The sequence below is a fragment of the Akebia trifoliata genome, chromosome 1 (genome assembly GCF_017979445.1).
Source record: "Akebia trifoliata isolate Shusen 1 chromosome 1, ASM1797944v1, whole genome shotgun sequence".
NCBI lineage: Eukaryota > Viridiplantae > Streptophyta > Magnoliopsida > Ranunculales > Lardizabalaceae > Akebia > Akebia trifoliata.
Window position 1 is genome coordinate 34,709,678 of NC_141375.1, and position 20,797 is coordinate 34,730,474.

Genomic DNA, 20,797 nt, shown 5'->3' on the forward strand with positions numbered 1-20,797 from the left:
CTTTAAAAAAAATATCGTATAATCTACAAAAATATCGACTTAATTACAATTTATTCTACTAAAATTATAAGTTAATTATTTTTTCAAAATTTAAAATTTATCTTCTTTACAAGTAATACATTTTTTGAATAAATTACCCATTTTAAACTCCAATATAAATGTGTCTGTGGGAAATGCTATTTACAAGAAGATCAGGTAACCATCCCATGTAGCATCTTCTCCCAAGGAAATGTCATTCACATATCAAAAATGTGAGACGAGTAATGGTTAGTCATCTATATGGTAAAACAAGATGACTCTCTTTCCATTGTTCATACTCCATTTAAGTGGGGATTGAGGTTTGATCTCCTCATGAAGTTTTATCCAAATTTTCAATAACTTCGTTTTAATTTTATAAATTTTTTTATTCTTTTTCAATAATACCCTTACCATTGAGCACAAGTTGGGAACAAGCATCAAGGGTTATTTTTGGTAAAAAACAAAATTGTTGAAGACAATTTCGATACAAAAATCTGATCCCTAGATGTATTTAATGTACTTTTACGTGTGTCCAAGGACAAATGTTTACAAAATCTATAGTGTTATTGTATTTCCTCTTTTACTTCTTTAACCTCAAAGAGGATATGACACAATCAAACTCTAATTGATTTATGAGTTTTGTTAACTATGTCATTAAGGCACACATTAAAGTGCAATAAATATACTTAAAAATTAATTTTTAATTTTTAATTTTTTAAAATACCCCCAATTATTTATTCTCAAGGTATATTTATTGCACCTTAACATGTGACAATACCTCTAAGCAAGGTAGTCAAGGTATAAGCATCATAAGACATACCAAGCTATGTTGTTGAGCACTATCATTAAAAGTATTTGTCTACAATGGTTGTAAACTACCATCAATTACTTGTCAATCAAGCAAGAAAGCTAATGTCACTGTTTTGAGGGATTATTGTATCATCTTCATTTAAACAGTATGAGATAGTTAAAGAAATGTTTCATGGGATGTCTCCTTTTGACCTCGAAATCTTTGTCTAATTTGTAGTATTTGACGGTATAATTATACCAGACAAAATTATTATGACTTAAAATCTCATGTGATATTTTCACTTAAAGTAGTAGGGGGATTTTTTTTTATGATCTTTATTTTACAAATTTGGGAAAATGAAGAGAAAAATTTCAAAAAATGTAAACTATTCATTTTCAATTCCTATTTTAAAAACTGTTCTACATTTGTTTTCTACTTTAATCAATTAAAATGTTTTAATTTTAAAAATGAGAATTTATCATTATTTTCGAAATTAAAATGTAGGCGTGTTGCATTTAAACCGACAAGTTTCGAGGGATAATTCTTCGCTGCTTTAGCTTCATTTGCAGTTGAGGTTTAGACTTTGATATTGCGTGTTTGATTGACAGGTGGAGTATCTTGCAAAATTTGGCTAGATTAAACTATACACTTAAGTACAAACGGATGTTCTCCAGGTATGATCGGCACAAATGTTATTTTATGCTTGCGTCTTGATTAAAAATAATCAATTATGGAATTACTCCTTAACACGGCACGTGTGAATGTTAATACGACACGTGTCTACACTTTGTTGGTCCCCAGCCTACTTTTATTTATTTATTTATTTTTTGGCTTTTTTGCTAAGAAGGTCTAAGCAGAAAAAGAAGGGATGGGCGATCGAAAACGAAGGTTTCGGTTGGAACTATGAGAGAGAGAACTCTTGTTTTTTTGACCTAGTTTTTATCTACATCTGATTTGGATCTCCTATCGAATACAGAAAACTTTCGCTGGATTTGCCGGAATTTGGTGCGAGTTCGCCGGAAAACTGTTTAAGAGTCGCCGGCTTACGATATCATTTCGGCTGTGTCAGGATCGTTTTCGGTTGCAGCTATGGTGAATTCTTTGGTCGAAAGAGCTACGAGCGACATGTTGATCGGTCCCGATTGGGCGATGAACATTGAGATCTGCGATATTCTGAATCACGATGCGGGGTATGCGATCGATTTTCCACTAATTCGCCTTCATTTTTGTTTTTTTGATTTAGTTATGGTTCGGTAGATAGTTGCGTTTGGCTTAATCTATATATTGTGATTCTCTGTTCCGTAGATAGCGAATGGATCGCAAGAAGGAATTTTTATTATTTGCGCTCTGTTTGTATTTTTTGACGATATGTGAATTTGATCCAACAGTTAGGAGTTTCGAAGTGGAAAATCAACAGTTCTGATGAAAAAAAAACATGATCTTGGTATGTTGTGTTCACAGCTTTTGTGCATCAACAATTACTTGGTTTTTGGTGAAGATGGGGTACTTGGTGCAAATATTTTTACTGAATTTGGTTGTTTTTGGATCACTTGGTGCAAGTATGTGGAAGATGACCACAAGTCTCGAGATAAAGAATAATGAATCAAGAGTTGAGTAGTTCTGCAAAGGGAACGAAAGTCTACAATACTAATTCATCTAGTAATGAGATGATAGTAGTCTAACATTTTATCTAAGGTAGATGACTAAATGCAAATGGCCACCTTGGATGAAACTCTGGCCCCAAATAGTTGGGGATGGAGAGTTGGAAGACGATGCCTAGACTAAGGATTGATAGAAAGACTTAATGAAAAACTTAATAAGATTAGTTAAAATAATTGTCGGATTTTGAAAAAAAAGATAAAAGGAAAAATAATCTCGATATCTACGGATTTCAAGATTTAATGACCATAGATAAGATGAATTTCACATTTCAACCAATGGTATTGACAGTTCATTCAATGCGGAAGGATGTGACCAATTAAGGGCCTTAAGAAGTGATTGATGGAGTAGATGCTTATCTTCATTCATACTTGGATAGTGGCTTCGGGCAGGCATTCCTGCGCTAGGAGCAAGAAAATGGATTCGTGAGTGGCTTTGTCTTTCGTGAGCGTAGGCGTAGGCAGTAAAGGAGCACGTATGCGCAGGTGCCGGAGTGAAAGCCGCCATCTCTGGCATATGCCCCAAGAGGATTGAATGAAGAGTTCCCCTTATGAAGGCACTTTTTTTTTTTTTTTTTTTTTCCGTTCATATTTAATTTTATGGTTAGATGAGGTTATCCATGGTATGATCCAGTTGTACTCGCAAGTATGTGTGTATGCGTGCGTGCATATGGTTTTGAAATGATCTTTCTTTCTACTATGGACAATGGCTAATTTGAATTTTACTCAATTTCTCAAACTTCAGGCAATAAGTTTTGACTTAATGTCATTTCTGTGCTCCTAGTGCATTATTTTGTTCACTATTAATGAGTCATTGATCATCATCACTAACATCAAAGCTTTATCCCAAAATTTTGGAGTTTGATGAACCTTAAGTCACTAGAAATACTGGTAAACTGCTTTTACTTCAAGGGTGTTCCTCCATTCTGTTATGTCCAAAGCCACATTTTCTGTTACCCAAGTGTGTTCATATGCGGCCTCACTACCTCAATCCACATTTTGGGTTTTCTCTCGTTCTTTTAGAACCTTCAACTTACATGTTCCTTCTAACCAAGGCTGTAATATTTTTTTGTTACACATAATGATATCATCTCATCGACTTCCCTTAGTTTATCACTTATTAGGGCTACTCCAATATTTCCATGAACGTTCTAATTTTCTCTTTCTTGGCCTTTCCAATCATCCATCTCATCATCTGAACCTTTGCTACACTCAATTTATGAACATGTTTCTTGGTTACCCAAAATTTAGTTCCAAAGTGCATTTGGACAATTGTTTTATAAAATTTTCTTTTAGTTTGATTGAAACGAGTCAGTCTCGTAATACTCCAAAAGCACCACTTTAACGATATTGCCCTAATTGTATGGACAACATCCCTTACAATCTCTCCATCCTTATGGTTAACTGGATCAAGATAAAGAAAATGGGGTACATGTCTCAGTACGCGTCTAACAGCACAAAATTTCAAAAGTGTTACATCTGTCACGGGATCTCTATATCTGATTGGCTCTTTACCTTTTCTCAGCTGAGAGCTACTTTTATGTTATGACTTGTAAACTTCCCTGTATATGTTGTTATCAATGGAAGCTTTGAGTTGAAATAATTTTTAAGTTACCAAACTTAGCAAGTGTAATTTTATTGGAGATTCTTAATTTCATAACTTATTTACAGATGGATCCTTTTTACCGAAGTAACATGCTGAATTTTTCCTATTTCCTTTTGCCCCAAAAGTTGACATTTGTCTATTTCATTTTGGTTTGTCAGGCAAGCAAAAGATGTTATTAAGGGCCTTAAAAAGCGCCTTGGAAGTAAGAATCCGAAGGTTCAGCTTCTTGCCCTCACAGTAAGAACTACAAAGACTAAACTCCTTTTATTTGATTGTTTGGATTTGGATATTTCTTGAAATTCCACATCTTTCTGTCTGTTCTGTTGTTCATACAAGGATGTATTATCATGAACCATGTTATTCTTTTTAACAATGAAATAATTTGTATTTTATCTTTGTATGCAGTTTTTTTATTTTTATTTATGGCCCTGTCTAATTCAGTCTGTTGATAGCTTGATCAAGATTGGCTGTCTGATCCAGTCTTTTGAAAGCTTCACCAAGATTTTTGTATATAATTGTTTGGGTTTTTAGGGATTTTGTCAAAGTTCAGGGGCATATCTATGCTTTTTAATGTTTACTTCAATTGAAAGTTATGTTTGGACCAAGGATCTTCTTGTACTTTTAGTAGAACAGATTCACACCCTACGTGTTGGGTACTTCAAATTGTTAGTCTTTCTGGGAAATTTTTTCTATTCTTTTTCTCATACCATTCTCAATAGCTTCATCCATGCTACAGTGAGCTAATTTGGCCACTCTTCTGTTTGCCACATTTTAGCTATTGGAGACAGCTGTAAAGAATTGTGGAGACATTGTCCATATGCATGTTGCAGAGAAAGACGTTCTTCAGGAGATGGTGAAGATAGTTAAAAAGAAGGTTTGAATATTTAAGCATGTATGGGCTGCTCTTAAGTGTCTCACTTATTTCCTGGTGAAGCCTTTCTGTAATTTTGTTTTTTTCCATGCTTGCAGCCTGACTTTCATGTTAAGGAGAAAATACTAACTCTGATAGATACCTGGCAAGAAGCTTTTGGAGGACCAAGGGCAAGATATCCGCAATACTATGCTGCATACCAGGAGTTATTGGTATGCCTCTAGACTAGTACTCAGAATAGTTCATGTTTCTCATAGATAAGGAGTTAAAAATAGTATGTTAAAGTTTGATTCTTTTTTTTTTTTTTAAGTTAAATTTTATTGAATTCCATATCTTCTTATAACTTTTCAGTATATGATTTTACTATGGAAGTGACAGAACTAGTTATAATCTCTGTATGCGGACTCTCTCTTTCTTGAATATCAAAATTACAAGGGTGATTAAGTGGATCATGACACTTGGCTTCTACAGCGCATTGTAACGAGTAATAGTGCTGATAAGGACTATTATTATTTATTTTACATTGTCTAAGTCAAATTACTTTTTTGTTTCTCAGCGTATTGGAGCGGTGTTCCCTCAGAGATCTGAGAGGTCTGCACCCATATTTACTCCTCCGCAAACACAGCCTCTGACATCTTATCCTCAAAATCTGCGTAATCAAGATGCACCTGAATCTTCTGACGCTTCTGATTTTCCATCCTTGAGGTATACCTTCATCTCTTCTTTCAATTGTCTTCCTAATGCAAGTTTGATCTGGAAGAAACTAACAAAGTTAGTAGTCCACCAGTCTTTACAATTTTTCTCTGCTCACATTGTACTCAAGCCTTTTGTGTTTTTTCCCTTATATGTGATTTGTGGGTTTCACAGGTTGTACATATGATTGTGTTCTGATTTTTAAATTGCTTGTAAAAGAGATTCTGTCTTAATATCTAACATAGGTCCTAGCAAGTTCTTTGACTCTGGTACTTAGAAAATCTCCAAGCCATTTGCAGCCTGAATACCTTTGAGATTTCTAGAAGATCCCATAACAACCATTATTCTATCATGCGATTTATATATCAATAATATGAAATAATGTAACTTATAAAAAAAAAAAAAATGAAATCATGTAGCATACTTAGGGAATGCAACAAGATAGGTATTGCAGGGCTCGGGCCCATGGTTCCGTTGGTTGACATCTTGCAATGCCGCAGCCCCCCCCCCAAAAAAAAAAAAAAAAAAAAAAAAGATGTGCCTAAACTCCTTTTTCTCTTCCATTCATTGCATTTGGCGGAAAAATTCAGTTGATCAATAGGGGAGGGATTGAGCGAGAACACAATTCTGGTGCCTTTACTTTTTTGCTTATTAGCTGTAATTACTGAAAAAGTATGCATCTCAATTTGTGAGAAGGCTGAAGATGTTAATAATTACAGGGGATTATTAATCATAATCTTGGTTGGGAGCTCTCTTGAGAATCTAGGTCATTCAGGCACCGAAAGGGATTATAATTGCGATCTTTGGTTTACATGGGTGCAGTAGGGATTGGAGATTCCAGAGGGGTGGACTTAATTGCTTTTTTAAAGGAGAAAGCTTTAGTCTACTTGATAGCATAGTGTCATTCTCCAGATTCATCAAAATGACAAGATGTGGAGGTCTGTACAAGTATTAGGTGGAGGAAATTCATGTTAGAGTTTCATTCTGATATTTATTTTCACCACATTAAGGAGGCTAAGTGGGATATGGAAATTCACATTGTAAGTCAAATTAGAGTGCTAATTTTCACCACCTCCTTGGGGAGGCGGATGAAGTTCAAATCACCATATGAGAAAATGCATTTTTTATCTACTATTTTTAAGGGAAAATTCACTTCTTATCATGTATTCGTTGAGGCTCTTGTCTTGTGGTTCAAATATTTGATTTTTCTCGAAGAGCCTTAGTTCTGCATTTAACATTGTTGATCCTGATATGCTTGACACGGGACGGACTTTTAAGTTCCACTCCCACATTTCCTCTGTGAATTTATTCTGCTATAATTATCATCAACGAAGCCTTATCCCAAGTATCTTGGGCCGGCTTAATGAATCCTATTCTTTCATCCAGTTTTATCTAAAGCCATGTATTTGGTTAATTCATGTATCTTATAATTTGCTCACATTTCCTTAGTCATGTTCTTTTTAATCTTCCTCTCATTCTTTTAAAACCTTCTAACTTGCACATTCCTTATAATTGGGGTTGTTTTCGGCCTTCGTTGCACATGACCAAACCATCTCAATCTATTTTCCCTTAGTTTATCACCAATTGGGGCTACTCATACATTTCATAAGTATATTCATTTCAAACTTATCTTTCTTAATCTTGCCACTCATCATTCTCAACTTCTCTTCGCTCAATATTTCAGTATGTTTTTCGCCTGCCCAACATGCAGCTCCATAAAGAGTATTTGCTCTTACTTTTACTTATCAAAATTTCCTTTAATTTGATTGGGGTGTTTTGGTTTGCATAACTGAAGCAAATCTCCACTTTAACCATATACTCTGTTCCGATCCTACTTATTATAAATCCCTTACTCCAAAGCATCTGTACAGCTGTCAAATTCATTGTTTCTCTCTCTCTCCTTCTTACTATTACTAATTAAATCTTAACTGTCTGTTAACCAATAAATTAGATGCAAAAAACTCATTGATAAAGTTGCTTGATATCCTTGTGAAATCCTTTGGAATGAATACCATCAAAATGATAAGCACTGACCCATTATCTTACGTCAGTCTTATGGTTGCAGCCTTTCATTTAAATCATTTAATTCTCACCATTGTAAATTTGTTTGTTACAAGTGTTGCCTGGAAATTTAATCTATATCCCCTTTTCTCAGCCTGACGGAAATTCAGAATGCACGTGGTATCATGGATGTTCTTGCAGAAATGCTAAATGCTTTAGATCCAGGGAACAAAGAGGTATTCCTTTTTTTTTTCCTTTCCACTACTTCTTTGTGTATAACATGTGGCGGACGTCTTGAATTTAAAAAAAAAGGCCCTTTTCTTTGAAAAACTTGGATGTGACTATAAATACTATTGTTTGAAGAAATCGCATAATCATTGGAATTTGGGCAAGTTAAGACTTTGTTCAATGAGGCCCAAGAATCTGTTGATCGGCAAATCTTGGTTATCTCTTGGGCTGACCCTTTGAAAAATCTGATTAGTCCAAAACTAGGCATTGACGTAATATATAGTCTTACATACATTTGAATTCCTTTTACAAATTTGCCAGTATATTAAGTTCAATTTCAATTTCTATCGAAACACTGAGTCATCTTGATGCCAATTTGCAGGGGCTTAAACAAGAGGTAATCATTGATCTGGTTGAACAGTGCCGTGCCTACAAGCAGAGAGTGGTACACCTTGTTAACAAAACTTCGTAAGGCTTCTGTTACTTTTCCTACTACATATCCAAGTTACGTTGATGGCAACATAACCCCAAGGGGTTGGCCTAGTGGCAAGCTGAACTTTGATATGCTCCTCAGGAAGAGTAGGTCGGGTGTTCGAAACCCCAAGAAGCAATGAATTCCTTGGGGCCACCCTCCAGGTTCCGGTTGACCCTTGACTCAACCGGTTGCACTGGGGACTGTCCGAGGGGGCAGTGTGTGTGACCGTGGGATTAGTCTCACTCAAAGGGTGAGGATACCCACGATAAGCCAAAAAAAAAAAAAAAAACAAACGTTGATGGTGATATGGCTAACAATAGTATTGAGAAAATACCCTAAAGATTCTAAATGCCTTCCTGCATGCTTTGAAAGATCTTGAGGATTTTCTCCCTTTTGACTTGCAGAACAGTTTATTATACTAATTTTTCTAGTACTTTTTCAGGGATGAAGAGCTGCTTGGCCAAGGACTAGCATTGAATGATGACTTGCAGCGTCTACTAGCCAAGCATGAAGCCATTGCTTCAGGAACTTCTGTTCCAGCAGTGAAACCTAAACCTCCTCAGGCACTAGTTGATGTCGATAATCCTGTTGTTACAACTAGAGACAATGTTACTCAGCCAAATGGGAGGTAATAAAGATTCTATAATAGTACCTTTTACTGGTATGGTTGGCTTTAAATCATGAATATATTATTATATTATTGTTTTGTTGCTGGAGTTGACCATCTTTGAAGTTCTTGATTGGTTTTTTATGAAGCCCTCTGCATTACTTATATAGGTTATATTCATGAAATGTTCAAAGAAGGGTTTGTCATGATTTAGCATGGTTTTCAAGTTATGGTTCTGTATTCAGTGCATTGGAAATTTAGCTGTTGGGGTTTGATACAAATTTAACTTGATGAGAGTCTTTCAGTCCAAGTTGACCTGAAATTAGATCAAGTAATTTCACAGTTTAGTTTTTCAAGATTAAGAAGCATATGGTGCAATCTTATCCTTTCAGTGTTTTTTTTTTTGGAGCACCCAGTTGAGCTTTTCTGAGTACTCTAGTGAGTTTCCTGGGTTTTATAAATTGACCTCCTACTAGGGTCCAAGGTTTTTTTTTCCGAAGGGTATAAGATTTTTTTTTACAAATAGTGAGAAAAAGAGTGGGAGGAAGGTCGAGGTGACCTACCAAGAACAGAGAAATCAAAAGAGACGCCTGAACTCTAACATTGCAACATATCCCACCTAAACAAGAAATCCTCAAAGCTAACACCTTTTAAATGGGTCTAAGTTTTCTGACTTGGCCCTTCCCCCATCTTTGCTTTCCACTAATGCCAACTTACCTGACTTGAGTATTTTTTCGAAGGCTTGCCAATGTTGCATTGAGACTTTCCATTAGGTATTCCTCATTTTTGATATTCTCAATTGTTACAACTATCCTCTATTGCCACAAGTGAAAGATGAGATCTGATCAAAATTTTTTTTTTGTGTGTGTGCAGGTCTAGTTCGAGTGCCAGTGCAGCAAGTCAACCTCCTATTCAGTTACTGCTTCCTGCTCCCACTGCATCTAATGGTCCAGTAACACCTTCAGCAAGGGTTGATCCCAAAATGGATCTTCTCAGTGGTGATGATTACAATTCACCGACAGCAGATAATTCACTAGCTCTTGTTCCCGTGGGCGAACCACAACCTACCACTCCTGCATCTCAGCAAAACATTCTTGCTCTTTCAGACATGTTTTATCAGAGTAACAATACAGCAGATACTTTTAATTCTCAACCAGCATATTCAGCTGGACAAACATACTCTCCGACCTCGCAGTTTCAACGTCAGCAGTCCCCACGATCGCCATTTTATTCAAATGGAGGTTCCCCTAGCATGGGGCAACCTCCATACGAGCAATCACCATTCGGCCAAGCCAATCCTGCATGGAATGGTCAAGTTCCTCTTGGCTTGAACCAGCAGCCTATTTTTGGTACGGATCTCTACCTTGCTCTCCATAAATAATCATTTCCTTGGAATATGTAATTGTATCTGCTTGCTCAAGGAATTTAGTACTTAGTTTTGTTTGACACAGCTTATTGATTCTGGATTCCCTCAGTTTTCAGTTTCTAGATTCTGTGGGAATCTGGTCAGGAAGTGGAAAACGAATTCTTTAGATGAAAAATGTCCATATTATTTATGTTGAAGACCAACATACCCCCAAAGTGAGTGTAGGGTTTTAAGCTAGGTTGACGAAAATGTCCAATAGAAGCTTAAATGCGCTTCTAGACCCCAAAAAGCACTTCCCTGAACACTTGTCACCAAACAATCAATCTTGCAATTACATTTCCTAGAAATGCCATAGAAACACTAATGGGGCTATATTTTTTTTGGAATCATCAACAGGTGTGGGTGCTCCAAGCAGCGGTGGGGCCCTGCCGCCTCCACCTTGGGAGGTTCAACCGATGGATGGTAGTCAACCAATGCAGGTGACCCAGGTAGTTGTCACACACTCCCAACCAGTGCACAACGCTCCACATCCCCAGCCTATGGGGAATGACCAGGTGGTGGGTATGTATATTCAACCAATCACAAGTGGCCAGCTGGCAGCGATGCATAATCAGCCAATACAGAATAATCATCAAATGATGGGTATGCATCATCCTCAACAAGTCCAGGGAGGCCAGATGATGGGAATGCTTCCCCAGCCAATTCATGGTGGTCAGTTTGCTTCTTCTATGCATCATCCTTATCCAATGCCAAACAACCAACTTGCAGGTTATGGGTATGGGTATGGGTATGGTCAAAATCAAGAAGCTCAGTTCCTTGGGCAGAGGATGTATGGTCTCTCAGTGCAAGACAACAGCGCCTTGCGGAGTTCGTCTTTCCAGATGCCTTCTTCCTCTAATTACATGCCATCCAGCAAACCACTGAAACCAGAGGATAAGCTTTTTGGGGACCTTGTGGACATGGCAAAGTCGAAGCCGAAAACATCTACTCCGGGTAGAGCGGGAAGCATGTAATATTACCAGACGTATTGCATTTTTTTTTTCTTAATTTTTTTTTTTTGATTTAACTCACTTTTTTTTTTTTTTTTTTTCTAGTATACATTCTTCACTTTTTGGGTTTTATTTAAGTGTTGATTGCCTGAAGACTGAGATTATGTACATTCCTTGTAGAGAAAAAAATAACAAAAAAAAAAATAATAATAAAACATTTCTTTTGCTTTGGTTGAATTTTATTGTATTCAAAATTCTTCTTGGAAGGCTTGTTTCTTGTTGTTTCTGAGAATGATTATGTTTCTTGAATTTTATTGTGAATTTTAATGTAATCTCTCTCACTTGACTCCGAAGTAGTTGTTGTTGGGCTTCGGCTCCCTAATTGTGGGGTGGAGATTGCAACTGATGTTCCAGGGCTTTTCAGCCTCCACTAACTGGGTGTGCTAAGATGGTTCTCTTAAACTCAGAATATATATTTGCTAAGATTGTTTCAAGGCAATTTGCAGCCAACAATAGGATGTGTATATGTCTTCCTGCTGTGAGGATTCTGTGATTTGTTCACTTTTTTTTTGGGCCTGTGAAGTTGTTGAGGGGGGTGTTACTGCGTGGTTTTAAAATGACAAATGGTGGTTTTGTTTCCCCGGAGTAGAGCTATATCTGGAGGCAAACAACCCCACCACTTTTAAGTGTAAAGCCAGGCAAGTGTGTTTTACTGACAATCTTCTCTTCTCCTTGATGTCAACAACAAAAGATGAGTCTTGAATGAACGACGTTATTGAAGGTAGTGGTGGTTATAACATTGAACATCTATGATGTGAGTGAGGTTTATGGTCCAGAATCCGGATGAGCAGTACTAGTTCATTTGCAGTTAAGCAGTCATTTTGGAGGCAAAGCAAGTAATCTTTTTGGGGTGAATGGGTGTCTTTAACCGTCTATTTTTCATGCAAAATGGCCATTGTGGAAAGGAAAATAAATGATTTTAGAAGGAAAAGAAATTAGGTCCTCGTTACGTAATCCTTTAGATGTGACTGTCAATGGGCTGGGCCAAGTAAAGGGCCTGTAAGTATCTCCGCCTATTATAATATAATTTTCAGTCTGGGGTACCTAGCTCCCAAGCCTTGGTCTTGGCGGCCCTAGAAACATGAGGAGGGCCCATGTCTATAATCGTTAAAGTTTTCTACACTTTTATTAAATTGATGAATAAAGATATTTTCGGATCTGTGCAAATGAATTGGCTTATTCGAAAAAAAGGGAAAGAAAAACCCTCTTTCACCCACTAATTACTGACCATTAATCTGATAAGACCAAACTATACTCTTTTCTTGTTTCAATGCAACCACTTTTAGAATTATAGAAAACTAAACTGATTTCTGTGACCAAAAAAAACTTTTACTGTTGTTCTACTGGTTGAAACATTTGGAGAAATCTGAAGATTTACTAGGCTACAAAGACACATAGAGTTGGTTCCTCCTTTTCTATCCAATAAATTATCAAATCTGATCCTTATCAGATCAGAGCAACATAAATCCTCATCACTGGATTGGATTTTGTCTCTCTATTCTAGTTGATAGCCCACGAAGCCTTACATCTAAATTCCAGCTTAAATAGGCAATAGCTCAGTTTACACATCTCAAATTTACTATTAGACGCTTAAGGATTTCAGGTATATATGTCCGGGACCAAGTTCAATTTCAAGTTATTTAATTTTTTGGTTTTAAGTTTGTATATAATGCTGTTTTCAATTGTTTTATTTCTGTACATATTATAACCCTCATAGCTCTGCATTGCTCACATTCATGCTCATAGATAAGGGCGGATTAGTAAGCTATTGTGACAGATTTTAGCTGTGGATAAATAAATCTGCCACTATTTTCCCTCATAATTTTTTTTACACTCTTAGTTGCTCCAACAATTATTATTATTTCACTAAAAATCTGCCACTATCGACCCACAAAATTTTTTTCTACTCTTGGTTGCCCTCAAACATGGAATCATAGATATGTTTCCTCAGGATATACAAAAGCATATATTTTATGAGGATTTGCATGTGTGTATCCCGAGAAAACAGATTATTGTTTTGTGTCCATAACACATCAGTCAAGTATTGATCGAGTGGAGAAAACCATTATTCTATTAAAAAACATGATCCGATCCAATGGAGTTGTAGAGGACAAAATTATATGAACTTAAAACAAACAATTTTTTTTAAAAAAATTTATCTTGAATTTTATTTTTAAATCAAGTTAAAAAAAATTATATACTTTTTTTTTTCTTCGAATATGAATATTTTCATGAAATTTAAAAGGCTGTGTTGTTAGATTGTCTATGTGATAATCAATGTCATTCGTGGCACATGTCAAACACTAACGAATGTTTGTTGAGTGTTATTTTGTTGACGCATAGTAACCGCGCAATCCTATCGGAGGATTTCTTGGAATATTTTTGCAGTAGTCTCTCCATCTTAATTTTGTTTGCAATCCTTATACTCTTTATTAATTAAATTCAAGTCCAAACACCATCATTTTCAATTGAAATAGAAAAACACTTGTCTTACTAATGTAATAAGATTTTAATCCTTACTAAGGGTCTTTTTACTCATATGAATAACCACAGGGGTGGAGCCAGGATTTTGCTCATGTGGGGGCAACCAAGAGTAGAAAAGAAAAATTGTGGGGACAATTAAGAGTGGAAAAAATAGTTGTGGGGGCAATAATGGTAAATATGTTTATCCGCTGCTCAAATCTGTCGCAATAGCACATTATTCCATGGAATTTGAAAACTCTTGTGGGGGCGAGTGCCCCCACAGCCCCCACTCTAAATCCGCCCCTGAATAACCACATCACCAGTCCAACACTACCATAACCCTCTAAATTTCATTGAAAGCCTCAAATAAAAAAATAAAAAATTCAAGAAACAAATTTTTTTATTTTGAACTTGATGTAAGTTTTTGAAAGTTACCGAATTTCAAAATAACTCCCAAACTTAAAATTGAAATACAATGGTGAAAAATATTTTGTTTTTGGGATTTAATTTTCCAATGTTCATATACTTTGGATGCCAAAAGGTGAGCCCAAGGTTAATAAAAAACAATGAAATATTTTAGAGAAGCATTTTTCCTAACTTAGTAAGATTTCAAATTAATCTTACTAAGGATCATTGAGCTCAAATGGATTTACCAAATTGGCAATCCAAAACTAAGGTTTTTGATTCTGCAAAAAAATAATAAAAAAAAAAAATTTAAAAAAAAAATAAAAAAAATTAAAAAAAAAAATTAAAAAAAATTTATGAAAAAAAACTATGTATTTTTGAATGAAAATGATTTCTTCGAAAAATTCAGATAAAAATAATAATAATGAATGAAAAATATTTTTCTAATTAACTTGCAAAAATAAAAGGAGGTGTTTCAACTTTTTTACTATGAGAGATATTTTAAGAGAAGGGCTATTGGCAACCCAACTTTTACTTATTACATCTCAATTACTTAATTAATTATCACACCCCAATTAAAGATCAAAACACACACTTCAAATATTATTAAGGTTTGTCTCAAATTACAATCTCATTCATAATAAAATATTATAACACTCATTCAAATAATTTCAGTTGCTTTTTGCAATTAAAAAATATTCATATAAAATCCAAAACCTAAAACAAAAGAATTTAAGAAAAAATAAATAGGAGTTTCTATTGGTACCCCAACTTTTACTTATTCTCCACCATTCACCTATTTTCTTTATTTATTACTATGGTTTGTCTCTAATTACAATTTCAACAGAATAAAATATTAAAGCACTCATTCAAATAATTTCAATAGTTTTTTACAATTAAAAAAAAAGGTTCATTAAAATCTTAAACTTAAAACAAAAGAATCAAAGGAAAAAAAAAAAAAAAAAACGAGAACTTCTATTGGCAGTCAAACTTTTACTTATTCTCAACCATTTACCTATTTTCTTTATTTATTACTAAGGTTTGCCTTAAATTACAATCTCAACATAATAAAATATTATAGCATTCATTCAAATAATTTTACTAGTTTTTTACTATTAAAAAAATGTTCATATAAAATCCTAAACCCAAAACAAAAGAAAATAAAAAAAATGAGAGAATTTCTATTGGCACCTCAACCTTTACTTATTCTCAGCCATTCAATTGTTTTCTTTATTTTTAATTGGGGTGTAATAAGCAAAAATTGGGGTGCCACTAACACTTATCTTAAAATATCTCTCATAGTAAAAAGTTGAAACACCTCCTTTTATTTTTGCAGGTTAATTAGAAAAATATTTTTCATTCATTAATTTTTTTTTCATTTTTTTTTATCTGAATTTTCAAGGAAATCATTTTCATTCAAAAAGTTTAATTTGTTTTACAAAAATCACTTTTTTGATTTTTTTTTTCATAATTGAAAACCTTGATATGGGATTGCCAATTTGGTAATTCATTTAAGCTCAACGACCTTTAGTAAGATTTCAAATTTTACTAAGTTAGTAGGAAAAGTGCTTCTCTAAAATACTTTATTGTGTCAAGGTAACCTTGGGCTCATCTTGTGGCATCCAAAAATATGATCGGATGCTTCAATATTGTAGTGGGCATAAGTATATTAACTTTGAAAATACAAATCCTAAAAGAATAGTTAATTTTTACCATTGTATTTTAATTTTAAGTTTGGGAGTTATTTAAAAGCTCGGTAATCCATCAATTTTTAAAAACTTGGATCAAGTTAAAAAAAAATTGTTTCTTGAATTTTATTTTTTTCGATGAGTTTTTAATGAAACTTAGAGGGTTGTGGTAGTGTTAGACTGGTGATGTGGTTATCCATATGAGCAAAACGACTCTTAGTAAGTATTAAAATCTTACTACATTAGGAAGACAAGTGTTTTTTTTTTTCTATTTCAATTGAAAATGTGGGTGTTTGGATTTATATTAATTAACAAAGAGTATAAGAATTGTAAAAAGACATTAAGAAAGAGGGACCGCTGAGAAAAAAAATTCCAAACAATCCTCCGATAAGATTGCACAGCGTCGACGATACGTGCGTCAACAAAATCGCACTCTCAATGGGACGTCAAGGACGTGCGCCAAAAACGGCGTCAAATTGTGTGACGTAGACAACGTTCCTTTCAATAGAAACGGAACTCCCTATAGGATCTCTACTCATTCGCTTAGAAGTTGTCGGTATTGTAGATTGCTTGGAACTGGAAGAGAAGGGATTGAGGTTACAACTCGTTGAACAATCCTCGTATTCGATCCCAAGAGAAGAGAACGAAGATGTTGGATTCATTGTTAGGGCAAGGATTTTCCTCGAATTCGCTTCTTCAGATTTCATGGTTTTTTTTAAAAAAATAAAAATAAAAAATTTAAAAGAAACGATGAAATCATTAATGGAATGGTTTTCTTCTTTTTTTTTTGGTTGGGGGGGGGGGGGGGGGTTGTTTGTTTTTAAATTGAAAATTTTAATTTCTGTGTTCTTGTTGTAGTAAATAGTCAATCAAGCTTATCAAACCTCAAATAGAGATGATGATGATGATGAGGAAGAGGAACGCAATACAGATCGGATTAAATGCATATTGCGGGGTAACTTTTTAGTCTTAAAACATGGATGATTATATTTATCTAGAAGATAATATGTTGTTACAGTTTTACGGGATTAGATTCCCAAATAGTTAAAGTAAATATGACAAAATATATAGAAATCTGTTAATATCTCTATAGAATCCTGTTAATTTGAAACAGTTTAATGTTTTTTATAAGAGTTAGATTAGAATGGGTGTCGGATTAGATTGAGTTGTTTAAAATAGGATTTGTATTTGTTTATTAGTTTACTGCCTCGTGAAACTTATTTCCTTTGCAAACAACAGGGGCACTTTTCTCATGATGATACTATGGTTGGACTTGATCTACTACTACTAATACTAGGGATTTGGATTTGGCTGATAGTTTGATGAAGCCAAAATCAACATCGATGAATATGGATATGAATATGATGAGGAGGAGCTTACTATTAGTATTAGGTCATAACAACTACTATACCACTAACAAACCGACGATATCGATGATGAGGAGAGTGCAAGTAGTAGGTCATCGTAACTACTACTACTGCACCACCACTAACAACAACAACAACACTGAAGGCACTCAAGGTGGTGGTGGTGGAATTACGGCTGGGAAGAATCCAATTGAAGATGAATCAGATGATGATGATGATATGTCAAAGTAGGAGAAACCCAACATGGTAAGTGAGAAGATTTTTACTCATATATCGTTGGAATATTTAATTTCATTAATTGCTGTTGGGGAAATCCAATTATATATAATACTTAATCGACGGTGACAACACAGGGTGAAGATGATCACTACATATACTATGGAGATCGTGGTGAAGAAAGTCTCCTTGATATTAATTATGAATCTCTGCGACATGGAGCCCATAAAGACACAATGAAATTTTCATTCAGTATTCCAGGGAAGGAAGGTAAGAGATTGCATGTCTTGTTCTTAGCGAGCGGCTGGGCAATATCCTTAGTCTTCATCGGAGACTTGAAGAAGAATCCTAAGTCTCTCTCTCTCTCTCTCTCTCTCTCTCTCATGATAATCTATTTTAGGGGGAAAATCTGGGTTAGTAGATTTGTTACTCACTATATATATATATAGGGTACCGTTCAGCACCCTAAGCTTTACCACACACTTTAACAAACGTGTTTTGTCTTACATGGGTTAGAAGTTTTGGAATGGGCTGATTTTTGGTGAGGATGATCTCTATGGTGAGGAGATCATACTCACCAAAAATCAGCTCATTCCAAAACTTCTAACCCCATCAAAAATGGTTTACAAAAAATGGACGGTCCATGATTTTTCAACGTGTAAATATAAGGCTAAACATTTCGGAATGGGCTGATTTTTGGGGATGATGATCTTCTAATCATAGAGATCATCCTCACCAAAAATCAGCTCATTCCAAAACTTATAACCCATGTAGGACAAAAAACGTTTGTTAAAGTGTGTGGTAAAACTTAGGGTGCTGAACATTTCCCATATATATATAGGGTCCCGTTCAGCACCCTAAGTTTTACCACACACTTTAACAAACGTGTTTTGTCTTACATGGTTTAGAAGGTTTGGAATGGGCTGATTTTTGGTGAGGATGATCTCTATGGTGAGGAGATCATCCTCACCAAAAATCAGCTCATTCCAAAACTTCTAACCCCATAAAAAATGGTTTATAAAAAATGGACGGTCCACGATTTTTCAACGTGTAAACATGGGACTAAACATTTCGGAATGGGCTGATTTTTGGGGAGGATGATCTTCTAATCATAGAGATCATCCTCATCAAAAATCAGCCCATTCCAAAACTTATAACCCATGTAGGATAAAAAACGTTTGTTAAAGTGTGTGGTAAAACTTAGGGTGCTGAACATTTCCCATATATATATATATATATATAGGGTAGCGTTCAAGGGCAAACTTTTTAGCAAACTTTTTGGCAAAACATTTTTCAAAACATAGGTTAGAGGTTTTGGATTGGGCTGATTTTCGGTGAGGATGATCTATATGGTGAGAAGATCATCCTCACCAAAAATCAGCCAATTTCAAAACTTCTAACCCATGTTTACAAGCTGAAAAATTGTGTACCGTCCATTTTTTGTAAACTATTTTTGATGGGGTTAGAAGTTTTGGAATGGGATGATTTTTGGTGAAGATGATCTCCTCACCGTAGAGATCATCCTCACCAAAAATTAGCCCATTCCAAAACCTCTAACCCATGTTTTGCCAAAATGTTTGCTAAAAAGTTGGCCATGGAACGCCCCCCATATATATATATAGGGGGGCGTTCAATGGCCAACTTTTTAGCAAACTTTTTGGCAAAACATTTTTCAAAACATGAGTTAGAGGTTTTGGAATGGGCTGATTTTTGGTGAGGATGATCTCTACGGTGAGGAGATCATTGATAAGGTCCCAATTATTCGATTTTGGGACCGTAATTGCATTAAGATTACCATTGCATAAATGTTAGTTCCTTTAAATAATTGCAAAATTATTTTATTTATCCAAATTAATAAAGCTAATGATATATTAGTGTTAATTGTAGCGCACGTGGAAGCCAACAAATCGCGAAACAATTACGGTTACAATACACGAGTCGAAGGGAAGTTTCCAGAAAAATCTCGGTCGATTTGGGCGCCACGTCACCGCGCCGCGGCTAGGCATGACCGCGCCGCGGTCATTTCGAGGAATTTGGTTTCGAGATTTTTACAGAAGCTTCGGTGGTTGTAACTGAATGGGTAGTTCGAAGCAAATCATCCGAGAAGTTGACCCGATTACCCGAATACAAATGTTATAAATTGGGGGCTCTTCTCTTCCTCTCCTTGCTCTCTTCTTCTCCAATTTTTGATTGTTCCTCTCTTTAATTTGCTGTAATTTTCTATTGAGAGTTCTCTTGAGTGTAGTGAGAACATCAAGAGTGTTCAATTCTTTTTCTTTGTAAATTGTTGGGAGAGCTATAAAAGAAGAATTCGGATCGATCATCATCTTCATCTTCTTCACCTATTCTCTCTTTTCTCTTTTATTGTTTTTCTGCAATTACAATGCTTGCAATGATTGGCTAAATTCTCATTAGAGAAGTTAAGGAAGCCATAGCAAATTAATCCCTCTAGTGTAGATTTAAATTCTTGCTTGCTTACATGTTTTAATTCCGAAAATTCTATTATGATTAAGGTAATCCAACTTATAATTTTGATCCAACTTAGATAGCCATTACTTAGATAAGTTCAAGAATGGCTATGCTATGTGAATAATTAGAATATAAATTGGGCAATCTCCATCATATTAGGATTTTCATGAATAGCTTTTAATTTCTTTCAAAAATTTAATTGATCCATCTTCCGATCCATGAGCAATGACTTGCTCCATGGATTGAGTTAATTTTAGAATTTATCTACACTATGGATTACTTGCAAAGGTTTACTTGACCTCTCTAATCCCTCTCTCTTAGAATTTTAATCTTTATTTTCTGTTTAGATTGCAATTTAGTTTCTACTACAACTTTGCTTTGTTTTTAAAACTAATCTGTTTTTGTTTCTAAATTCTGTTTTGGCATTTTTATCCGAATGAATCCTTGAATTCTCATTGTCCCTGTGGAACGAATTCGACTTGCCCAAAGTCTTAGTTCAAATCTTTATCTCTACATCTCTATTGCAAGATCTACAACCGATCAAAATGGCGCGATACTTTCCGAAACAGAACCGAATGTGTTTTGCTTGAAACAGAAGCCAAACGAACAGAAAAAAAATTGAAAAAAATTTCATTACAATCCTCAGGATATCAGAAACCATTTCCAATTTGAAAAATCGATTTTCATCAAAATTTTACCGCGCCGCGGTTACCCCTTGGTGCGCCGCGGTGACGTGGCAACATTTTCTGCTGATTTTTTCTGGACAAGTTTCTGACATCATGGACATTGTAATGGTCATATTGGTTTTTTTTTCTTAGTATTCTGAT

The 20,797-nt window shown here is 35.1% G+C and overlaps 1 protein-coding gene across 1 annotated transcript; it reads left to right on the plus strand.

The window, feature by feature from the left end:
• Nucleotides 1-1,646: 1,646 nt before the first annotated feature.
• LOC147412072 (ENTH/VHS/GAT family protein) lies at nucleotides 1,647-11,539 on the plus strand. The gene is made up of 10 exons (XM_086455793.1): nucleotides 1,647-1,998; nucleotides 4,231-4,309; nucleotides 4,848-4,946; nucleotides 5,042-5,155; nucleotides 5,500-5,648; nucleotides 7,792-7,873; nucleotides 8,248-8,333; nucleotides 8,783-8,968; nucleotides 9,821-10,296; nucleotides 10,710-11,539. The coding sequence occupies exons 1-10, from the start codon at nucleotides 1,898-1,900 to the stop codon at nucleotides 11,324-11,326; spliced, it is 1,989 nt and encodes a 662-aa protein (XP_086311919.1). The 5' UTR covers nucleotides 1,647-1,897; the 3' UTR covers nucleotides 11,327-11,539.
• The last annotated feature ends 9,258 nt before the right edge of the window (nucleotides 11,540-20,797 follow it).

Bases quoted from the DNA above. Each gene is read 5' to 3' on its own strand.
- LOC147412072 (XM_086455793.1), top strand. From the start codon at position 1,898: ATGGTGAATTCTTTGGTCGAAAGAGCTACGAGCGACATGTTGATCGGT. The intron at 4,947-5,041 runs GTTTGAATATTT...CCATGCTTGCAG, and splicing joins TGAAGATAGTTAAAAAGAAG to CCTGACTTTCATGTTAAGGA. The intron at 10,297-10,709 runs GTACGGATCTCT...AATCATCAACAG, and splicing joins GAACCAGCAGCCTATTTTTG to GTGTGGGTGCTCCAAGCAGC.